Source organism: Triticum aestivum, chromosome 4D, assembly GCF_018294505.1.
Source record: "Triticum aestivum cultivar Chinese Spring chromosome 4D, IWGSC CS RefSeq v2.1, whole genome shotgun sequence".
NCBI classification, from domain to species: domain Eukaryota; kingdom Viridiplantae; phylum Streptophyta; class Magnoliopsida; order Poales; family Poaceae; genus Triticum; species Triticum aestivum.
In genome coordinates, this window is record NC_057805.1 from 467,388,639 (window position 1) to 467,413,470 (window position 24,832).

The 24,832-nt window shown below is 44.5% G+C and overlaps 1 protein-coding gene across 1 annotated transcript; it reads right to left on the reverse strand.

Moving 5' to 3' along the window:
- Nucleotides 1-67: 67 nt before the first annotated feature.
- Nucleotides 68-1,047, reverse strand: LOC123100349 (transcription factor MYB73). Its single transcript, XM_044522287.1, has one exon. It carries the CDS (start codon nt 974-976, stop codon nt 197-199), a length of 780 nt encoding a protein of 259 aa, XP_044378222.1. The 5' UTR covers nt 977-1,047; the 3' UTR covers nt 68-196.
- Nucleotides 1,048-24,832: the final 23,785 nt, after the last annotated feature.

Below are 24,832 nucleotides of genomic sequence, written 5' to 3' on the forward strand. Positions count from 1 at the left end.
TCCCCAACTTCGGGTCGCTCCTGGCGACCTCGTCTCCGGCCAGAAATCGACTCACGCGAGTTGCAAATTCAAGCAACATGCCAATATCAAACATGGAACATAATACATGATTCAACAGGGGGATGTTTTGAAACAACACAAACTTAAATGACAGAGATTACACTGAAAACCATCCATATATGATTTACTACCCACCTTAGTGGTGGCCGTTGGTTGGGCGATCGGACGGCGATGTCCCGTCGGTCCTGGCAGCGGTGGTGGCCATGACGACCGAGTACAAGAGCTGCCCTGCCTGCCTCTCCACCTCTTCCCTCACCATCTGCCGCATCGCCGCCATCAGCCGCACTTCATCGTCCCCCACGCCCACCGGCGGTGGTGTCTTTTCCTTTTCCTTTGCCTTTGCCTCCTCCGACGCCCTGTCCGCGGCCATCTGGGGCAGGCCCAGGCTCAGCGTCAGCGACGGCATTGGCAGCGGGTCATCGACAGCAGCACTACCCGCTCCATGCACGGCGGCCGGCGGCGTCCCGTTCATCACCACGACCTGTTCCTGCTGTTGCGTCTTGGCTCTCGCGGCCGATCCGGACGACGACGAGGAGGAGGCGGCGGCACGCGCGGCGGCGGCGGCGGCCATGGCCTTGGCGCGGCGCTGGCACCTGCGGAGGTTGGAGTTCCAGTGGTTCTTGACGGAGTTGTCGGTGCGGCCGGGGAGGAGGCGCGCGATGTCGGCCCACTTGTTGCCGTAGCGCGCCTGCGCGGCGATGATGAGCGCGTCCTCCTGCGCCGTGAAAGGACGGTGCTGCACGGCCGGGCTGAGCTGGTTGCACCACCGCAGCCGGCACGACTTGCCCGTGCGCCCGGGCACGCCGGCGCTGATCACGCTCCACCGCCGCGCGCCATGCTGCCGGACGAGGGCCACCAGCAGGGCGTCCTCCTCAGGGCTCCACGACCCCGTCTTGATCGGCGCCGGCATCTCCATCGCGTCAGTGCGGTCGTCTCCGACGCAAGCAACGGCTTCTGTCAGACCGAGGAGTGGTGGTGACTGGTGAGGAGCGGCGCGGCGCAGAGCTGGCTATATAGCGCGCGCGTGCGTGGTCACTGGTGTAAGTGTGTGTTGTGTTGCGTGGTCTGTTGCGGGCATTGTTGTCTGCATTGCAGGTGGCTAAGGCGTCGACGTGGATGGCTAGAAAGAAAGGAAGGCATCCGTTTCTTTCGTCGCGCCGTGACAAGCAACAGATGCACGCCAGGATGCAGTAAGGGTGTCACTGCAAGCGAAAATGGACATATAAGGTTGAAACGGGCGGACGTGCATGCCAACCCGGCAGCAGGCATATGATCCATCTATATAATCTAATGTAATAATGCTTTAGATTGGAGCAGGGATGCAAGCGGCGGCCTGCTTATCCCGTGTGAAACTCCTCTGGTTCACCACTAGCTGTAAAATTAACACTAAGCTTGTATTTTGGAATTGTTCGTGAGCCCGTCCCACTAGCATCATTGAATTGGAGGCTCATATGTAGAAGAATGAGCCCTCTGCCACACATTATTTTATTGTTTCCTTCTATTTTAGTGTTGATAGATCATGAACCGTGACGAGAATCGTATTTCCAACATGATGATTATATGGTTGTAAAAAAAGATGTTGACTATATGGAAATGCAACAAGGTTACAGAGCGTTAGGAGCAACTTCAACCTACTAAAAAAAAGTGCTCAGATGTATTAATTAACCAAGCAAACATTTTAAAAGTAAACATGATCCGTGAGTGTGTGTTGTATTGCGTGGTGTGTTGCGGTCGTTGTTGTCTGCATTGCAGGTGGCTGGGGCGTCGACGTGGATGGCTAGAAAGAAAGGGAGGCATCCGTTTCTTTCGTCGCGCCGCGACAAGCAACAGATGCACGCTAGGGTGCAGTAAGGGTGTCACTGCAACCGAAAATGGACATATAAGGTTGAAACGGATGGACGTGCATGCCAACCCACCAGCAGAGCATATGATCCATCTATATAATCTAATGTAGTAATGCTTCAAGTTGGAGCAGGGATGCAAGCGGCGGCCTGCTTTTCCTGTGTGAAACTCCTCTTGTTCACCATTAGCTGTAAAATTAACACTAAACTTGTATTTTGAAATTGTTCGTGAGCTCGTCCCACTTGCATCATTGATTTGGAGGCCCATATGTAGAAGAGTGAGCCTTCTGCCACACACTATCATATTGTTTCCTTCTATTTCAGTGTTGATAGATTATGAACCATGGCGAGAATCGTATTCCCAATAGGTTGATTATATGGTTGTAAAAAAGACATGTTAATTATATGGAAATGCAACAAGGTTACAAAGCGTTAGGAGCAACTTCAAGCTACTCAACAAAAAAAGTGCTTAGATGTATTAATTAACCAAACCAACATTTTAAAAAGTAAATGTGATCCCTGAGTGTGTGTTGTGTTGCGTGGTCTGTTGCGGTCGTTGTTGTCTGCATTGCAGGTGGCTGGGGCGCTGACGTGGATGGCTAGAGAGAAAGAAAAGTGTCTATTTCTTTTGTCGCACCGCGACAAGCAACATATGCACGCCAAGGTGTAGTGAAAGCATCCATCCGAGCGAAAATGAATGTACAAGATCGAAACGGATGGACGTGCATGCCAACCCAGCAGCAGAGCATATGATCCATCTATCTAATCTAATGTAGCAATGCTTCAGTTGTAGCAGCGATGCAAGCGGCGGCCTGCTTATCCCGTGTGAAACTCCTCTTGTTCACCACTAGCTGTAAAATTAACACTAAGGTTGTATTTTGGAATTGTTCGTGAGCCCGTCCCACTTGCATCATTGATTTGGAGGCCCACATGGTGTTCCCTTCTATTTTAGTGTTGATAGATCACGAGCCGTGGTGAGATCGTATTCCCAACAGGTTAATTATATGGTTCTAAAAAACATGTTGATTATATGGAAATGCAACAAGGTTACAAAGCATTAGGAGCAACTCCAACCTACTCAACAAAAAATATAACAAAAAAGTGCTCAGATGTATTAATTAACCAAGCCAACATTTTGAAAGTAAACATGATCCGTGAGTGTGTGTTGTGTTGCGTGGTCTGTTGCGGCTATTGTTGTCTGCATTGCAGGTGGCTGGGGCGCCGACGTGGATGGCTAGAGAGAAAGAAAGGTGTCTGTTTCTTTCATCGCGCCACAACAAGCAGAAGATGCACGCCAAGGTGTAGTGAACGCATCCCTGCAAGCGGAAACAGACGTACAAGATCGAAACAGATGGACGTGCATGCCAGCCCAGCAGAGCATATGATCCATCTATCTAATCTAACATAGCAATGCTTTAATTTATTTTTGAGTAGGGATGCACGCGGCCCGCTTATCTCGTGTGAAACTCGCCCTTTACTTCACCACTAGCTGTAAAATTAACACTAAGCTTGTATTGTGGAATTGTCGGCAAGCCCGCCCCACTTGCATCCTTGATTTGGGGGCCCATATGTAAAAGAATGAGCCATCTTCCGCCCACTATCTTATTGTTTCCTATTATTTTGGTGTTAGTACATCATAAAGCTTGGCGAGATTCATATTTCCAACATGTTTTGATGTTGATTATATGGTTCTAAAAAACATGTTGAATATACGGAGATGCAACAAAGGTTACAAAATGTAGGAGCAACTTCAACCCACTCCACAAAAAAATAACAAAGCTTAGATGCATTAGCCAAACCAACAGTAAAAGTAAATGTGATCCATGAGTGTGTTGTGTTGCGTGGTTTGCAGCGTACGTTGTTGTCTGCATTGCATATGGCTGGGGCCCCGACATGGATGGCCAGAGAGAAAGGAAGGCGCCCGTGCGACAAGCTACATATGCACGTCAGGGTGCAGTGAGGTCGTCACTGCAAGCGAAAACAGACGTACAAGATTGAAAATGATGGGCGTGCATGAAAACCCAGCAACAGATTATATGATCCATCTTTCAAGTCTAATGTAGCAATGCCTTAATTTAATTTGGAGTAGGGATGCAAGCCGCGGCTCACTCATCCCTTGTGAAAGTCCTCTTTAGTTCACCACTAACTTTAGAAGGAACACTAAGCTTGTATCGCGGAATTGTCCGCGAGCCCGTCCCGCTTGCTTCCTTGATTTGGGGCCCCGTATGTAGAAGAATGAGCCCTCCACCGCCCACTATAAACTTTGTTTTTGCCACTGTAGCTTTTAACCACTTTACTTATGCCACTCTAGAAGTTGACATCTCACTTTTGCCACTCTTAACTTTTGAACATACATCACAAATTCCATTGTGGCAAAAGCAAAAATTTCAGAATGGCAATTATGATACATTATTAAAATCTAAGAGTGGTAAAAGTAAAAAATATTGCTATTGCCACAGAATGGCATTCGTGATGTGTTATAAAAAACTAAGAGGGGCAAAAGTGATATGTCAAATTCTAGAGTGGCATAACCAAAGTGGGCAAACTAGGCTGGCAAAAACAAAGTTTCCCCCTATCTTATTATTTTCTTTTATTTTGGTGTTATAGTAGATCATGAACCACGACCAGAACCGTATTCCCAACATATTGATTATATGGTTCTAAAAACATGTTGATTATATGGAGGTGCAACAAGGTTACAAAATGTAGGGGCACCTTCTACCCACTTAGCAAATTTTTTATCAAAAAGGTACTCAAATGTATTAACCAAACCAACGGTAAAAGCAAACATACATTAAAGTCCCTAAGGCCAGTGATCTTGTTCCTTTAAACAGGTTGATCGTCTGCCATGCAAACCGCTTCGACACCAGAGCCATCCTAATATTGTTAATTACGGACGAAAAGTCATCAAGACCAAAATCCTACCGAACCCATCGCCTTAGAGAAGAAGTCTTCAAAATCGAAACAGACGCATATCCAAGGACTCATTGCGCATTACAGGGTGCATCGACGAGATGGAGTTGAGGCCGGAGGTCCCAATCGTGAAGGTAAGTGTGACGTCCTGAGACCGACGCTTCAGACGCCTTTCATGTTTTTGTTGTCGCCGTGAGTTTTATTTGTTGGTTGCATTTCATCATAGCATCATGGGCATTGCATCTACATGTTTTTCTTAAAGCTTGCATCCGCTCGTAGTTACCGCTTCTGCCTTGTCTCTGTCGACCTCCTCTCAGGTCAACCGGACCGCTCTCTTCTCTTTTCTCTGAGCCCATCTAACCCCTTGTCTCCATGGCCTTTTGTCAAACCCCTCGCGCGCGTCCAACAGCTGTCCCGAACCCGACCCAAGCAGTCGTCACCATTGGATTCAGATCAACCCCAAACATCTATAAAACATCTTTGTTTTCTTAATTGGACTTCCTAGCCTATTTTTCCGGTCCGTCTGATTTCGATCGGAGGGACTAGATCGCCCCTAATCTAACTCACATGCTATATATATAGGTCCAACCCTAGATCCTAGGTGCCTTGTCCCATCGATCCCACCGCGCCGCCGCCACTCCTCCAGTCCCTTCTTCCTCGGGATCCCCTCCCGATCCAGCCCACCAACCGCAGCCTCCGACCACCTCGCTTGTTCTCCGCGCCGCTCCATTCCCAGCAGCCCCACGCGCCCGTGGATCCCCTTTGCCTCGCCTGAGCTCGCCGGGGGGCAGAGCACCACGGCGCTCGATTTCCCGCGCCCCTCTCGATCCAGGAGCCCCAGCTCCCCTGCCTGAACCCGACGTCTTCGACCGGCCTCGTCAGAGACCAGCGCCCCGCTGCCTTCTTCTTCCAGTTCCATCCGGAGGAGAGGAGCTCCTCCATGCCCCACCCCGCGCCATGGACCTGCGCCACTGCCGGACCCCAACCCCGTGCCCGACGCTGACATGTGCCATCCTCGTTGACCACCAGATGAGCCTCGCGCCCATCTCTTCTCTTCTCCCTCCTTTCATTCTTCTCACTCTCCCTCACATCTCTCTCTCTCTCTGTCTGCTCGTACAGGGAGCTCCGACGCCTCGAAGCTGCAGCGCGCCGACTAGGTCGCCCGCGACCTCTGCCTCACCTCGTCCCGATCGGGAGAACCCGGACGCCAAGATCTTGCCGCCCCAGATCTCCTCCGCCCTCGCTGTTCCCGCGCCAAGCCCCAGCGCCGCCGTCCCTGCCGCCAAGTCCACGCCGCGGCCTCTGTTGTCCAACGAGCAGCATCCGCTCGTCCGAGCGCGTTGACCGCGCGAGCCTCGTCAGCGCCTCCCTGCCTCGCTCGTGGACTGGCTCCAACGCCCCTCGCCAAGGCCCTGCAAGGCGCTGCAGCCCAGCCGCTCCCCCCTACGTGGGCTGAGCCCTCTGGTGAGAAGCCCAGACCGCTCGGGATTCAGCCCGTAGTATTTTTTTCCGGCGCTGCAAATTTGGCTAATATTCCAGGAGTTTGCTGTTTTACAGAAAAGTCCTTGCACATCATGCATCTAATAACTAATTAACCATGCATCGGTTTAAAATGATTTAAATATGTAAAATGCTTAGAATTTTGTGAAGTTTCATAATATCCAACTTTCATCCATGTTAAAAAATGTTTAAATTGCGGTTTGAGTAATTTTTCTCAAATGCCATGCTAAAATGCTTTATTTCATAAGTAAATAACCGTAGCTCCAAATTTTATAAACTTTATATGTAAATGGGGTAGAAAAATGCATAAATTAACATGATGCACTTTGTTTTACTGTTTAATAACATTAAAATATGTTTTAGGGCAGAACAGTAGCTAATTCGAAAAATGGACATGGGGATTTTCCGGAATTGTTGTTTGTTGTTCCGACCTCATTTAAACTTGCCTAAATAGTTAGTTTACTTATGCTTCACATCTTGCCATGTTTAACAACATTTAATATTGTTGGGTACATAACCGAGAGAGAACTAAATGAGTCATGTGGTGTTTTGTCAATATGCAACTCGTTGCATATTGAGCTCCATTTAACTTGCAGTATTGTTTGTTGCACTTTGCCATGCCATGCCTCTTTAAACCGGACATGCATCATACTTGCTTGTGCATCATGTCATGTTTATGCTTGTGTGTTTACCATGTTGTTTGCTTCTTTCCGGTTTGCTTCTCTCGTTAGCTTCGGTTTCGTTCTGGAGTTGTGAGGATTCGTTCGACTACGTCCGTTTGTCTTCTTCATGGACTCGTTCTTCTTCCTAGCGGGATCTCAGGCAAGATGACCATACCCTCGAAATCACTTCTATCTTTGCTTTTCTAGTTGTTCGCTCTTTTGCTATGTTGCGCTACCTACCACTTGCTATATCATGTCTCCCATATTGCCATGTCCAGCCTCTAACCATTCTTTCCTAGCAAACCGTTGTTTGGCTAAGTTACCGCTTTTGCTCAGCCGTTCTTATAGCGTTGCTAGTTGCAGGTGAAGTTGAAGTTGGTTCCATGTTGGAACATGGATATTTTGGAATATCACAATATCTCTTATCTTAATTAATGCATCTATATACTTGGTAAAGGGTGGAAGGCTCGGCCTTATGCCTGGTGTTTTGTTCCACTCTTGCCGCCCTAGTTTTCGTCATACCGGTGTTATGTTCCTTGATTTTGCGTTCCTTACGCGGTTGGGTGATTTATGGGACCCCCTTGACAGTTCGCTTTGAATAACTCCAGCAAGGCCCAACCTTGGTTTTAACATTTGCCACCTAAGCCTTTTTCCCTTGGGTTCTGCAGACTCAAGGGTCATCTTTATTTTAACCCCCCGGGCCAGTGCTCCTCTGAGTGTTGGTCCAAACTAGAGCACCGTGCGGGACCATCCCTTGGCAACTTGGGTTACGTCGGTACCTGTACGCTTAGCTTATCCGGTGTGCCCTGAGAACGAGATATGTGCAGCTCCTATCGGGATTTGTCGGCACAGCGGGTGGTCTTGCTGGTCTTGTTTTACCATTGTCGAAATGTCTTGTAAACCGGGATTCCGAGACTGATCGGGTCTTTCCGGGAGAAGGAATATCCTTCGTTGACCATGAGAGCTTATAATGGGCTAAGTTGGGACACCCCTGCAGGGTATTATCTTTTGAAAGCCGTGCCCGCGGTTATGTGGCAGATGGGAATTTGTTAATGTCCGGTTGTAGAGAACTTGACACATGACTTAATTAAAATGCATCAACCGCGTGTGTAACCGTGATGGTCTCTTTTCCGCGGAGTCCGGAAAGTGAACACGATTTTTGGGTTATGTTTGACGTAAGTAGGAGTTCAGGATCACTTCTTGATCATTGCTAGCTTCACGACCGTTCCGTTGCTTCTCTTCTCGCTCTTATTTGCGTATGTTAGCCACCATATATGCTTAGTCGCTGCTGCAACCTCACCACCTTACCCTTTCCTACCCATAAGCTTAAATAGTCTTGATCTCGCGGGTGTGAGATTGCTGAGTCCTCGTGACTCACAGATACTTCCAAAACAGTTGCAGGTGCCGACGATACCAGTGCAGGTGATGCTACCGAACTCAAGTGGGAGTTCGACGAGGACCTTGGTCGTTACTATGTTTCGTTTCCTGATGATCAGTAGTGGAGCCCAGTTGGGATGATCAGGGATCTAGCATTTGGGGTTATCTTCTTTTCATTTGGATTTGACCGTAGCCGGTCTATGTGTGTATTTTGGATGATGTATGAATTTATTTATGTATTGTGTGAAGTGGCGATTGTAAGCCAACTCTCTTTATCCCATTCTTGTTCATTACATGGGATTGTGTGAAGATGACCCTTCTTGCGACAATACCTACAATGCGGTTATGCCTCTAAGTCGTGCCTCGACACGTGGGAGATATAGCCGCATCGTGGGTGTGACAAGTTGGTATCAGAGCCATCCCCGACTTAGGAGCCCCCTGCTTGATCGAATCGCTGGCGTTGTTGAGTCTAGAACAAAAATGTTTTGAGTCTTAGGATTATATATATCGAAGAGTAGGATTCTTTTTACTCCTCAGTCCCTTCGTCGCTCTGGTGAGGCCCCCTGACGTAGAAGTTTTGACTCTCCTCTCCTCAAATTTCACGATTTTTTTTAGGATCACGCGGGTATCTTGGAATCGTTCCGATGGTTTTGTGACGAGAACATTGTTCTTGGTGCCTCCTGACATTTAGGGGTTGTGGCAGTGTCCCGGGGAGTTGAGCTCCGAGGTGTTGTCGTCACAATTTTATCGTTGCAGTTCTGGAATACCTGAGTTTCGCCGACATCGAAAATCTCTTTTATGCAGTTGTTGGTGAGATCACCTCGACGCCACCCAGTACTGGGGCGGGAGTTCGGGAGTATTGCCATAACTCGTATAACGGATGCTTTTCGAAGGTTGAGGTAAACGATTTTCGGAGTTTTCTTGGTTATGTGTTGACGGATGGATACAGCTGGATCTAGGGATTGTTAGTTTGGGTGAGATATATTGCGTCCCCTGTATCCCCAACACCAGATTGCATAACCAGAAAGTTTCGGGAGTTTATAAGTGGGAATTCAAGTAGCTCCTAGAATATCTTTCCGACAGATGCATGGTATGGGATTGGGTAAATCTCTATCATATGCATTTGTTTCCGGCTTATTCTGCAAGCCAAATCCTTCGTTTTTGTTTTGTTTTGTGGTATTCGAGTTGCTTCAATGTCAAGTGTTGATTCCATACCTTATTCTAAGCGGTGTTCTCATATTTCTATGTGGATGCTAATCCTTCTTGTTCATCAAGGTTGTCTTTTCAATCCTTTCCAACCGGTGTGCTTCTCTTCAAGTAAATCCGATCATTCCAACATTCGCAAGATCAATTCTAAGCTTTTTCTCAACGGTGTTTATTCCATATGCCCCAAGTTGCCTTTGTTTTTCCCGCCCTCCCACCCTTTTCTTCAAGGACTCAAATTTCTCAATCATGTATCCTTTTATTGATGGGAAGCCTCTCCATCCTTTTCCGTCAATGTTCTTATCCGGTGATTCTCAGGAAGATACTAATGGAGCCTTAACTTCATCATTATTCGTTCTCTTTCTTCTCAAGTGGATTAAATTCAAGCTTTGTCGATCATATTTTTTCCTCGTTTCAAATGTTTCTCTCGTACCGGTGCACCTCTTAATCATCCACTTCTCGCTATTCAATTGTTCCGGAGTGATGAAGAGATCTCAGAAGATTCAAGTTTCCATTCTCAATTCACTCAAGTTCTTTTGAGGATGCTATCTCATTCAAGCCATTTAATTCAACCGGTGTAATCTCTCTTTTCAAGCAATTTTTTTCAATGGTGTTTCTTTTGAGTGGGCCCTAACCCACAGTTCTTTTCCCAGGATCTTACCTGACTCTTCTAATTTATCCGGAGTGGTATTCAAATTCTTTCAAAGTTTGACGTAAGAATGGGTTATCATCAGTCATATGTCTTTCTCCAAGATCTTTCAAATTCTTTTCATCGTTGGTTCAACTTTTCTAATTTTCATTACGGAGTGCCTCAACAATTCATGGTGGTGTTTCTCGTGGTCATTCTCGGATTTTGAAGACCGAAGAAGAGTTTCCCTTAAATCTTGTCCATTCTCTTGAAGATTCATGGTTCTAGCTTGATGCCATCCTCTCATAATTTTTTTCGATTGTGAGAATTCTTTTCACCCATCCGGAGCAATTCAGAAGTCTTTTCAGTTTGGTTCTTTGGAGCCCATCATCTCAGAATTATTCATTCCAGCTTTCAGCTCTCGTTCTCCAAATCTTACGGTGCACCGCTCAAGTATTCCCTAGTCAGTTCGTGATCTCTTCGTTCTCATATATTTATATTCCGTCAAGTATCTTTATTCATTTTTCTAATTCTTCCCGGTGAATTGTGCCTTCGCTACTTTCATTTCCAATTCTTATGGTGGTTCGTTCAAGAGTTCTCTTCCTTGGTTATCATATCAATTCATTCGTTCTTTCCAAATCCTACCGGCGGATCGTTGAAGACTTTTCCCAAGTTTGTGCTCTATCTCTCTTAATCCTTTATAGGAGAATAAGTAGTATGCCAAATCCGTTGCTTGTCATCAATCTAAATTGGTGAAGGCTAAGCATAATGTAATTCTTATTCTTGTTTCATCCAAGTGATTAATTCCTTATTCCGGAGATGCATCAAAATTCTTGATCTCATTTGTTCATTTTTCTTTCCGGAGCTCCAAGTTATTTCAATTATATCATTTCAAAGCTTCATCTAATCATTGCAAGGCTTCTCCCGGAGTTCTTTTCAACTTTCCCTTTCGTTTGATCATTCTTTTATTATCGGAGTTCTTCATGGAGGATCAACATGGTGGCTCATCAAGGATTCCTTTCATTCTTCAATTGTTCTTCAAGAATTCTCTCGAAGTTATGATCCGCCAAGCTATACTCAAAGATAAACATGGTGTTCTACACATGTTTTGTTTTGAGGAGTTCAAGCATTCTTCATCTTGCATTCCGAAGTGCAATTCTTCCTACCTTATCTTTTGAGGTGGTGTTATGTCCTTCTTGACAATTTCCATCCATGTTCCATGTTTCACATGTTGTCAAGAATGAGGTATTTTAAATCCTTTAATCTCTTTGTTGGAGTTATCTTGTGTCATATTTCACCTAAAGCCTTCCCTAAGGAATGTTGCTATTATGGTGCTTATCAATGACCCAAGTTCTCTCATATCCTCTTGGTGAAAGAAGTTTTTCATCTCGTTGGTGTTATCAATTATATTAGTTGTTTCCGTAGTGGCAGAATTTCGCCTCTATCTTGAGAAGTTTTCCATAAGCCCACTACAAGCTTGTTCGTTTCGTTGTTGGTTTTCCAACTACTCCGTTCTTACCTCCATGGAAGGGTGTTTTCCAAGCGCATTTGTGGCAGAAGTTGGCATTTTCTTCTCCATTCCTTTATTCCAATGATCTATCTTATATTTTCTTCCGGAGGCATGGTGATGTTGCTATCTTCACTCATCTTCTCGATTAGTGAGGATCGTGTTCTTTTCATGCTTACCATTTAACCGGAGTGTTGTGTCATCTCTTCAAGTTCTTTTCATCTTATCAAGTTTTCCTTCTTCTTTCAGTCGGAATGCTGCCCAAATTATATCAATCTTATTCCTTCTCTATCTAATTTTAACCGGAGTCTCATCCAAGTGCTTTCATTTTGCCAAGTCCAAATTCTATTCTTTTCATTTCCAACTGGAGCGTTATCGTAATTGATCATTATCTTTCCTTGTACATCTCGTTTCAACCGGAGTGCTCGCATGTACTTCTCGTCCATTGTTCTCGTCATTCATAGCTTTGCAAACTCCAAAGTTCACATGGTGTTCCTTGTTTCTCTTTTCTACCGGAGTCTTCTCAATTTTGTTCAACTCTGTCGTATTCTTCTTTCAAGTTTTCAACCTCTCAAGGTTCTTTGGTTTCACTCGTTTGTCAAAGAAGCAACTTGTTTTACCTGTTCCTCTTCCGTTTGTCTCCGGTGCCATCCTTAGATCTCGGGACGAGATCTCTTGTAAGTGGAGGAGTGTTGTGACGCCCTGAGACCAACGCTTCAGACGCCTTCCATGTTTTTCGTTGTCGCCGTGAGTTTTATTTTTTGGTTGCATTTCATCATAGCATCATGGGCATTGCATCTACATGTTTTTCTTAAAGCTTGCATCCGCTCGTAGTTACCGCTTCTGCCTTGTCTCCGTCGACCTCCTCTCAGGTCAACCGGACCGCTCTCTTCTCTTTTCTCTGAGCCCATCTAACCCCCTTGTCTCCATGGCCTTTTGTTAAACCCCTCGCACGCATCCAACAGCTGTCCTGAACCCGACCCGGGCAGTCGTCACCATTGGATTCAGATCAACCCCAAACATCTATAAAACATCTTTGTTTTCTTAATTGGACTTCCTAGCCTATTTTTCCGGTCCGTCTGATTTCGATCGGAGGGACTAGATCGCCCCTAATCTAACTCACATGCTATATATATAGGTCCAACCCTAGATCCTAGGTGCCTTGTCCCATCGATCCCACCGCGCCGCCGCCACTCCTCCAGTCCCTTCTTCCTCGGGATCCCCTCCCGATCCAGCCCACCAACCGCAGCCTCCGACCACCTCGCTTGTTCTCCGCGCCGCTCCATTCCCAGCAGCCCCACGCGCCCGTGGATCCCCTTTGCCTCGCCTGAGCTCGCCGGGGGGCAGAGCACCACGGCGCTCGATTTCCCGCGCCCCTCTCGATCTAGGAGCCCCAGCTCCCCTGCCTGAACCCGACGTCTTCGACCGGCCTCGTCAGAGACCAGCGCCCCGCTTCCTTCTTCTTCCAGTTCCATCCGGAGGAGAGGAGCTCCTCCATGCCCCACCCCGCGCCATGGACCCGCGCCACTGCCGGACCCCAACCCCGTGCCCGACGCTGACATGTGCCATCCTCGTTGACCACCAGATGAGCCTCGCGCCCATCTCTTCTCTTCTCCCTCCTTTCATTCTTCTCACTCTCCCTCACATCTCTCTCTCTCTCTCTCTGTCTGCTCGTACAGGGAGCTCCGACGCCTCGAAGCTACAGCGCGCCGACTAGGTCGCCCGCGACCTCTGCCTCACCTCGTCCCGATCGGGAGAACCCGGACGCCAAGATCTTGCCGCCCCGGATCTCCTCCGCCCTCGCTGTTCCCGCGCCAAGCCCCAGCGCCGCCGTCCCTGCCGCCAAGTCCACACCGCGGCCTCTGTTGTCCAACGAGCAGCATCCGCTCGTCCGAGCGCGTTGACTGCGCGAGCCTCGTCAGCGCCTCCCTGCCTCGCTCGTGGACTGGCTCCAACGCCCCTCGCCAAGGCCCTGCAAGGCGCTGCAGCCCAGCCGCTCCCCCCTGCGTGGGCTGAGCTCTCTGGTGAGAAGCCCAGACTGCTCGGGATTCAGCCCGTAGTATTTTTTCCGGCGCTGCGAATTTGGCTAATATTCCAGGAGTTTGCTGTTTTACAGAAAAGTCCTTGCACATCATGCATCTAATAACTAATTAACCATGCATCGGTTTAAAATGATTTAAATATGTAAAATGCTTAGAATTTTGTGAAGTTTCATAATATCCAACTTTCATCCATGTTAAAAATGTTTAAATTGCGGTTTGAGTAATTTTTCTCAAATGCCATGCTAAAATGCTTTATTTCATAAGTAAATAACCGTAGCTCCAAATTTTATAAACTTTATATGTAAATGGGGTAGAAAAATGCATAAATTAACATGATGCACTTTGTTTTACTGTTTAATAACATTAAAATATGTTTTAGGGCAGAACAGTAGCTAATTCGAAAAATGGACATGGGGATTTTCCGGAATTGTTGTTTGTTGTTCCGACCTCATTTAAACTTGCCTAAATAGTTAGTTTACTTATGCTCCACATCTTGCCATGTTTAACAACATTTAATATTGTTGGGTACATAACCGAGACAGAACTAAATGATTCATGTGGTGTTTTGTCAATATGCAACTCATTGCATATTGAGCTCCATTTAACTTGTAGTATTGTTTGTTGCACTTTGCCATGCCATGCCTCTTTAAACCGGACATGCATCATACTTGCTTGTGCATCATGTCATGTTTATGCTTGTGTGTTTTACCATGTTGTTTGCTTCTTTCTGGTTTGCTTCTCTCGTTAGCTTTGGTTTCGTTCTGGAGTTGTGAGGATTCGTTCGACTACGTCCGTTTGTCTTCTTCATGGACTCGTTCTTCTTCCTAGCGGGATCTCAGGCAAGATGACCATACCCTCGAAATCACTTCTATCTTTGCTTTTCTAGTTGTTCGCTCATTTGCTATGCTGCGCTACCTACCACTTGCTATATCATGTCTCCCATATTGCCATGTCCAGCCTCTAACCATCCTTTCCTAGCAAACCATTGTTTGGCTAAGTTACCGCTTTTGCTCAGCCGTTCTTATAGCGTTGCTAGTTGCAGGTGAAGTTGAAGTTGGTTCCATGTTGGAACATGGATATTTTAGAATATCACAATATCTCTTATCTTAATTAATGCATCTATATACTTGGTAAAGGGTGGAAGGCTCGGCCTTATGCCTGGTGTTTTGTTCCACTCTTGCTGCCCTAGTTTCCGTCATACTGGTGTTATGTTCCTTGATTTTGCGTTCCTTACGCGGTTGGGTGATTTATGGGACCCCCTTGACAGTTCGCTTTGAATAAAACTCCTCCAGTAAGGCCCAACCTTGGTTTTAAAATTTGCCACCTAAGCCTTTTTCCCTTGGGTTCTGCAGACTCAAGGGTCATCTTTATTTTAACCCCCCCGGGCCAGTGCTCCTCTGAGTGTTGGTCCAAACTAGAGCACCGTGCGGGACCATCCCTTGGCAACTTGGGTTACGTCGGTACCTGTACGCTTAACTTATCCGGTGTGCCCTGAGAACGAGATATGTGCAGCTCCTATCGGGATTTGTCGGCACAGCGGGTGGTCTTGCTGGTCTTGTTTTACCATTGTCAAAATGTCTTGTAAACCGGGATTCCGAGACTGATCGGGTCTTCCCGGGAGAAGGAATATCCTTCGTTGACCGTGAGAGCTTATAATGGGCTAAGTTGGGACACCCCTGCAGGCTATTATCTTTCGAAAGCCATGCCCGCGGTTATGTGGCAGATGGGAATTTGTTAATGTCCGGTTGTAGAGAACTTGACACATGACTTAATTAAAATGCATCAACCGCGTGTGTAACCGTGATGGTCTCTTTTCGGCGGAGTCCGGGAAGTGAACACGGTTTTTGGGTTATGTTTGACGTAAGTAGGAGTTCAGGATCACTTCTTGATCATTGCTAGCTTCACGATCGTTCCGTTGCTTCTCTTCTCGCTCTTATTTGCGTATGTTAGCCACCATATATGCTTAGTCGCTACTGCAACCTCACCACCTTACCCTTTCCTACCCATAAGCTTAAATAGTCTTGATCTCGCGGGTGTGAGTTTGCTGAGTCCTCGTGACTCACGGATACTTCCAAAACAGTTGCAGGTGCCAACGATACCAGTGCAGGTGATGCTACCAAACTCAAGTGGGAGTTCGACGAGGACCTTGGTCGTTACTATGTTTCGTTTCCTGATGATCAGTAGTGGAGCCCAGTTGGGACAATCAGGGATCTAGAATTTGGGGTTATCTTCTTTTCATTTGGATTTGACCGTAGTCGGTCTATGTGTGTATTTTGGATGATGTATGAATTTATTTATGTATTGTGTGAAGTGGCGATTGTAAGCCAACTCTCTTTATCCCATTCTTGTTCATTACATGGGATTGTGTGAAGATGACCCTTCTTGCGACAATACCTACAATGCGGTTATGCCTCTAAGTCGTGCCTCGACACGTGGGAGATATAGCCGCATCGTGGGTGTTACAGTAAGATTATACGGGGCTAGCCATGTACCTGGCCTGATCTTCACGATTGGAGGTGGATTTGAGGGAAATCACGGAGAACACAAGGAAACAAACACAAGAGAAATCAATCAAGACAAGATCCACACCAAGATACACATATTAGAAGGACAAAGTAATACATCTCAAGCATTCAATAACAACAAAGGTAAAAGTAGCTAGGGCAAAGTTCATCCCCAAATCCAAGAGGAAATGGAGGTCTTGAGAGGTAGTCTTCTCAAATCTCAGGGAGAGATGTGGTCTTGATAATCCTAGGGATTCTTCTCCACTTGTTGAAGTTTTGATCCTATAGGAGAAGGTAAGATGAGCAAATCCCTCTCAAGATCTTAGTTCTAACTTTGCTAACCCTAAAACTAGGGAGAGGTACGAGATATCTCTACTAATAAAGGGGAGCTGGTATATTTCCTTCCATGCCAGGGTTTCCTCCCTCTGTCACCCCTATGTTGGTTTTTCCCACTCCACACCCCCTTGGTTTGGAATAATCTAAACCATATCTAGACTTTCTTTTCTTTGTCGTACTGGAAACCATGCCTTCCATTAACTCAATCAAATCTTATCAAAACCATGTCCTGCATTAATTGAAATCAAATCTTATCAAATCTCCACTAAATCAAAACTTTCCCTGCATTCCCCTACCCCTACCCAAATCAAATCAAATATTACCAAAACCTCAACTAAATCAAAACTTTTCCTACCTTCCTCTACCCATACTCAAATCAAATTAAATCTTATGAAAAATCTAATATGGTGGGTGTAAAGTACATGTAGGACACGGCTAGTGTTGAATCACTAGAATATGTATGCCCCAGTTGCAACGCATGTGTCGTTAGCTAGTATAGTCTAGGTGCAAAGGGGTATGGGGCAGGTGAGTTACGCGGATTCTAGCCTAAGCCGGTATGCAAACCAAGCCACCGGGAAGTCTGTCTGGATCCACCGGACTGTCCGATAGTGCATTATCTGGAAACGCCAGTCTGGTGTGGTTGACCGAACAGTCTGGTCGGCCCAAAGGTTGGGATTGAGGTGCCAAAGTAGACCGGACAGTCTGGTCATTCCAAAGGCTGGGATCGAGGTTCCAGTTTGTCTGCTCCAGAAGGTTGAGGTTGTGGCACTCTTGCTCGCCGGACTATCCGGGCAGGCAGGTAATGCAAATTATGCACCATTTTCCTCTTCCTCCTCTTCTTCGAGTTTCCTCTTCTCGCTTAGAACTTGGGCATCCTTCCTCACTACTCCAGGGTTCATCTCTTCATCCCTAAGCATGCTTAGCATTGTGGCTTGAGGTAGATACCATGTCCCATCAAAATTCGCAGGAAGCACAAGTAAGAGAGATGTCACCTCGGTTTGAATGGCATGTGCGTGATATGTTGGAGTAATTATTGATTGTTTCATGCTATTATATTATCAATCTTGTATGGTTTATATGTCATTTTATATCATTTTTGGGAACTAACCTATTAACTCAGTGCCCAGTGCTAGTTCCTATTTCTTTGTTTCATAGAAAACCATACCAAACAAAGTTCAAACATGATGAAACTTAACAGTGGTTTTTTTAACCAGAAGAGACCCTAGAAGCTTCGTGGAAAGGCCAGAAGACTTGCAGGTGGGCCAAAAGCTCAGTTGGGGCGCCATCTGAGCTTGTGGGTCCGACGGGCCTCGGTTTGACCTAATTTCAGCGCTATAAATTCCTTAAATTCTAGAAACCCCTAGAGCGAGACTCCAAATAATTTTATCGCTGCCGCAAGCCTTTGTTCTTCTGCGATCCCATCTGGAGGCCTCCGCTGGTACTCTGCCAGAGGGGGGAATCGACCACGGAGGCCATCCTCATCAACCTTGCCGCCTCCATGATGATGTGCGAGTAGTTCCCATAGGACCTACGGGTCCATGACAGTAGCTAGATGGCTCTCCCTCTTTTTAATCTTCAATACAATGATCTCTTTGGAGATCTATTCGATGTAATTCTTGTAGTGTGTTTGTTGGGATCCAATGAATTATGGGTTTATGATCAGATTATTCATTGAAAGAGATATATTATGTGTGGTTTTATAGCCTTGTATTTCTCTCTGGCCTATTTGTCTTCTTTAGCCAATTAGATTGATTTATCTTCAGTGGGAGAGGTGCTTAGTACACTAGGGAAAACCCTAGTAGTAGCGCGGGGTAAAGGCCTAGCAGTAGCGCTGGGGCCCGCGCTACTGCTACTGTGCTACAAGCCTACAACTAATATTTAGTAGTAGCGTGGGTTTTACCAGCGCTACTCCTACCCCTATCAGCAGTAGCGCTGTGATACGTCTCCGTCGTATCTACTTTTCCAAACTCTTTTGCCCTTGTTTTGCACTCTAATTTGCATGATTTGAATGGAACTAAACCGGACTGACGCTGTTTTCAGCAGAATTGCCATGGTGTTGTTTTTGTGCAGAAACCAAAATTCTTGGATTGACCTGAAAATATACGGAGAATTTTTGTGGAATATATAAAAAATACTGGCGGAAAAAGATATCAGAGGGGGACACCCAGGGGCCACAAGCCCGGGGGCGCGCCTACCCCCCAGGGCGCACCTACCAGGCTTGTGGGTCCCCTGGACCGTCTACAACCCTAACTTCAACTCCATATATACCTATTCGCGGAGAAAAATAATCAAAGAGAAGGAGTCATCGCGTTTCACGATACGGAGCCACAACCACCTCCTGTTCTTCATCGAGAGGGCTGATCTGGAGTCCGTTCGGGGCTCCAGAGAGGGAAAATCGACGTCGTCGTCATCATCAACCTTCCTCCATCACCAATTTCATGATGCTCACCGCCGGGAGTGAGTAATTCCTTCGTAGGCTTGCTAGACGGTGATGGGTTGGATGAGATTTATCATGTAATCGAGTTAGTTTTGTTAGGGCTTGATGCCTAGTATCCACTATGTTGTGAGATTGATGTTGCTATGACTTTGCTATGCTTAATGCTTGTCACTAGGTCCCGAGTGCCATGATTTTAGATCTGGCCTATTATGTTTTCATGAACATATATGTGTTCTTGATCCGATCTTGCAAGTTGTAGACACTTATTACGAGTTATGATCCGCATACCCCAAGGTGACAATAATTGGGATTCTTTCCGGTGATTACCATAGTTTGAGGAGTTCATGTATTCATTAAGTGCTAATGCTTTGTTCCGGTTCTCTATTAAAATGAGGCCTTAATATCCCTTAGTTTCCTTATGGACCCCGCTGCCACGGGAGGGTAGGACAAAATATGTCATGCAAGTTCTTTTCCATAAGCACGCATGGCTATATATGGAATACATGCCTACATTACATTGATGAATTGGAGCTAGTTCTATGTCGCCATAGGTTATGACTGCTACATGATGAATATTGTCCAACACAATTATCCATCGCTAATCCGATGCCTACGAGCTTTTCACATATTGATCTTTACTAAGTTACTTTCATTGTTGCTTCTGTTACAATCACTACAAAACTGCTACTATCACTATTGCCACTGTTACCGTTACTTCCATACTACTTTGCTACTAAATACTTTGTTGCAGATATTTAGTATTTCACGTGTGGTTGAACTGACAACTCAACTGCTAATACTTGCAAATATTCTTTGGCTCCCCTTGTGGCGAATCAATAAATTTGGGTTGAATACTCTACCCTCAAAAATTGTTGCGATCCCCTATACTTGTCGGTTATCAAGACCTTTTTATGACACCGTTGCCGGGGAGCATAGCTCTATTTGCTGAGTCACTTGGGATTTGTATCTGTTGATCACTATGAAGAATTTGAAAGATACCAGAACCAAAATCGTTCGCTCTAGGACGACGGGAGGTAAGGAACTGCCATCTAGCTCTGCACTTGATTCACCTTCTGTTTGAGTAAGCTTGCGACACCACCACCTGCTAGTAATCCTGACATGTCGCAAGTAATTCATGATGCTACTTTCTGCTATGAATGATACTTATGATGATGCTAGTACTTTGCTTGATAAGACTGTGCCACTAGGTGAATTTCTTGATGAAAAATTTGCTAGAGCTAAAGAAAATGAAATTACTGAAACTGATAAAATTATTGAAATTGAAGATTATGATTCTCCGCCTAATGAATTGCCTGATATACCTGAAGGTTATGTTATGGATAGAGAGTTAGCTAGGGACTTTCTTGCTTGTAAGGATAGAAAGGATCTTAAGAAATTACTAGTCAAGTTGAAAGAAAAATCTTTGAATGCTAGAATGAAATATGATCCTAAGTTTGCTACTTCGCCTATCTTTGTTACTGATAAGGATTATGAATTCTCTGTCGATCCTGAGTTAATTACTTTGGTTGAATCTGATCCTTTCCATGGCTATGAATCTGAAACTGTTGTGGCACATCTTACTAAACTGAATGATATAGCCACCCTATTTTCTCATGAGAAAAAAAACTCACTATTACTATATTCTTAAGTTGTTTCCTTTCTCATTAAAGAGTGATGCTAAGTCATGGTATAATTCTCTTGCTCCTGGTTCTGTGCGTTATCCCCAGGATATGATATATTACTTCTCTGAAAAATATTTTCCTGCCCATAAGAAACAAGTTGCTCTACAGGAAATATTTAAATTTGTGCAAATTGAAGAAGAGTGTCTCCCACAAGCTTGGGGGAGGCTTCTCCAATTACTTAATGCTTTGCCTGATCATCCTCTCAAGAAAAATGAAATACTTGATATCTTCTATAATGGACTAACCAATGCTTCTAGGGACCACCTAGATAGTTGTGCTGGTTGTGTTTTCAGGGAATGAACTGTTGAACAAGCTGAGAAACTATTAACTAATATATTAAGTAATGATAATGATTGAACTCTTCCGGAACCACCACCTAAGCCAACTTCGAAGAAGAGGGGTATTCTATTTCTCAGTCCCGAAGATATGCAAGAGGCAAAGAAATCCGTGAAAGAAAAAGGTATTAAAGCTGAAGATGTTAAGAATTTACCACCTATTGAAGAAATACATGGTCTTAATACCACGACACAGGTAGTAGAGGTAAATTCTCTTTATAGATTTGATGAAGGTGATATTCCTTATACTAAATCTGCTAGTCAATGCTTGGATGAATTTGATAACCTTATTGTTAAACAAGAAAACTTCAATGCATATGTTAGTAGACAATTGAAACGAAATGCTTATATGAAATGAAATGCTTATATGAAACGAAATGCTTATATGATTCAATGCATATTTTAATGATCTCAAGGTTGTTAGTAAACATGTTGCCATGGTAAAAACTCAAGTAGAACAAGTTCTCAAAGTACAAAATGATTTGCTTAAGGAAATGAACAGTAAGATGAATGATCATGCTGTTAGAGTTACGACTAGAGGTGGTAAAATGACTCTGGAACCTTTGTATCATGTGGGCCATCCTAAGATAATTGAACAAGATTCTCAGAGAATTAATACTGATGCACCTAGTCCATCTAAAAATAGAAATAAATATGATAGGACTTTGCGTGCTCCTAGTGAACCTACTATATACACACCGGAGAATCCAAATGATATTTCTATTTCTGATGCTGAGACACAATCTGGTGATGAACATGAACCTAGTAATAATGATAATGATGATGTTCATGTTGATGCTCAACCTAGTAATGATAATGATGTGGAGATAGAACCTGCTGTTGATCTTGATAACCCACAATCTAAGAATAAAAAGATATGATAAGGGAGATTTCATTGCTAGGAAACATGGTAAAGAAAGAGAACCATGGGTTCAGAAACCCATGCCCTTTCCTCCTAAACCATCCAAGAAATAGGATGATGAAGAATTTGAGCGTTTTGTTGAAATGCTTAGACCTGTCTTTTTTGCACTTGCGTTTGACTGATATTTTGAAAATGTCTCCTTATGCTAAGTATAAGAAAGATATTGTTACTAATAAAAGAAAGACACCGGAAGCTAAAACTTCCACTATGCTTGCTAATTATACATTTAAGGGTGGAATACCAAAGAAACTAGGAGACCCTAGAATACCAACTATACCTTGCTCCATTAAAAGAAACTATGTTAAAACTGCTTTATGTGATCTTGGGGCTGGTGTTAGTGTTACACATTTCTCCTTGTATCGAAGACTTGATTTGAATAAGTTGACACCAACTGAAATCTCTTTGCAAATGGCTGATAAATCAACTGCCATACCCATTGGTGTTTGTGAGGATGTACCTGTCGTAGTTGCAAATGTTACTATCTTAACGGACTTTGTTATTCCTGATATACCCGAGGACGACAGTTCGATCATCCTTGGTAGACCCTTTTTGAATACTGCAGGGGTTGTTATTGATTGCAATAAAGGCAATGCCACTTTTCATGTTAATGGTAATGAGCATACGGTACACTTTCGGAAGAAGCAACCTCAAGTGAATAGTATCAACTCTATTGGAGAAATTCCAACAACTGCTATTGGAGGTTTTAAATTTCCTATTCCTACTGTCGAAAAAAATATGATATTCTTATTATTGGGGACATGCATATCCCCGTTGAGGTAACCTAGTGTTATACGAAGATTCTCCGGTTTCACGTCAGTCGGAAGAAGTTTGTTAATAAGACTTGATCAACCTTATTAATGGATTCCTTTTGATGAGCATGTGATGGATGAATTTAGTAAACACAACCTTATGTTCCCACTTTTTACTTTCTGTTGTTTAGAATTAATAAAGTAGAAATGCCATTATTTTACTGTTTTTTGAACTATCCGTGCAATAAAAAATGACCAGAAAATAAAAGTTCTCCAAATGCCCTGAAAATTTAGTATGATTTTTATACAATATTTTAGAATTTTGGGCATTGAGCACACCTCAGGGGGGGGGGGTGCACCTGTGAGCCGCAAGCTTACAGGGTGCGCCCACCCCCTGAGCACGCCTAGCAGGCTTGTGGGGCCCATGTAGCCCCCCTCACTTATTCCGGCCACCCAAAATCACACCATTGCTCAAACCCGTGTTCTTGTTCATCTTGCTGCCATTTTCGATCTCCTTGCCCGTAGCTCCATTCGCAAAACTGCTTTGGGGGATTGATCATCAGTATGTGACTCCTCCAATGGTCCAATTAGTTTTTGTTCTCGTGCTTTATATATTGCAAATTTTTGTTGCTATGGTGACCATGTTCTTGAGCTTGCATGTCAAATTTATATGGTCCAAAGTAGTTTTGTTGCATGATATAGCCTCTAGACACTTGTGGGAGTAGTTGCTATCAATTTTTTTGTGCGTTTTGTTCACTTTTATTTTGAGTCACTAAAAATTTCAGAAATTTTTCATAGGAAGAAAATGTTGCAAGGTGGTTCCTCGAAGAAGAAAGCCCCGAGGCTCGCTATACGTGAGCCGGACCTTGAACCACCGCAGGAAGATCAAGTGCGGCCTTGCAAATGGCTGTCGGATCATTTCATGACTCGCGCAGGTTTCAAAGAAGAATTTGATATATATGTGTACAAAGCCGACCTGACGGACTTCGTGTTAGATAAGTGTTTGCAATGCTACAACCTTACTGATTCCTTTGTGCGGATACTTGAGTATTCAGTCCATCGCAACACACATGTTGTTTTATTTGATCTCTATAATAAATCATTTCGCATGGACCTTGAAGAATTTAATGATGCATGTAAAATCCCGCAATGGCGCATATATACTGAACCTCGTAAATCTGATTGCGTTGAGTTCCTTGCTAGCATTACTGTGGGTGAAACAACAACCATAACACAAGCTACTATAGGGAGCATTCATTTTCCTGCGCGCATTGCATTATTTTGCTCTCTTTATAGGTAGACGCATTAATGATAAACATGACCATAGCCACCTTTGCGCTTCCGATCTGAGTGTCTTCAAGAGCGCGGTAATGAACGATAAACAATTTAACTTGGGGGCTATCATTGCAAGGCAGTTACATAATAATGCTTTAGATGGAGATTTCTTTGGTGGGATTTATGCCACTCATTTAGCTGATTATCTTTGGGTACCTATAAGAAATGATGATCCTCAGTTACCACCTGCTTACCTTGATTATGACGCTATGGAACGTTTCTAGTTTCTCGAGAGGAGCGAGTTGCCTTTTCAGTACATACTAATCTTTGACAGGCGCCGCGTCGTCCATATTACGCTTCCCGCTCCTGCCTTCTTTGACTTTCAGGTAAAATGAAGTATTTCATACATAGAGAGGAGGCAGATGAATATGACAGGGCGAGGGAGACCGCTCGCCTCAACGAGGCAGCCCACCAAGCGGCGACGGCTACAATCGAGTTCAACCTCAACTACGACTTCGGGTATCAGCCAAGCCAGCCATGGCCATAGAGCAAATTAGGCCAAAAGCCTAAGCTTTGGGGAATACGTATTCCTCACCAACATTACATTCATGCATCACACATTCATTCCAGTTGTCGGTGTTCATCCTTTTCATTGTATAATCCATGTTAGTTTATTTTTCTGACCTTCTTCTTGTGTGTTTAAAAAACTTTGATAAAACCAAAAATATTTTTCGCTTCTTTTAGTTTTCATTTTAAGTTTTTATTAGTTGTAGTATTAAAAGAAAACCCAAAAATATTTCTCGTTCTTCTTATGCTTGTTGGGAGCTTTCCCGTGTAAATAGTTTTCCTTGTTTTTGTT

What these genes read in the sequence shown, in the direction of transcription:
- LOC123100349 (XM_044522287.1), bottom strand. Translation starts at nt 976, where the DNA reads ATGGAGATGCCGGCGCCGATCAAGACGGGGTCGTGGAGCCCTGAGGAG.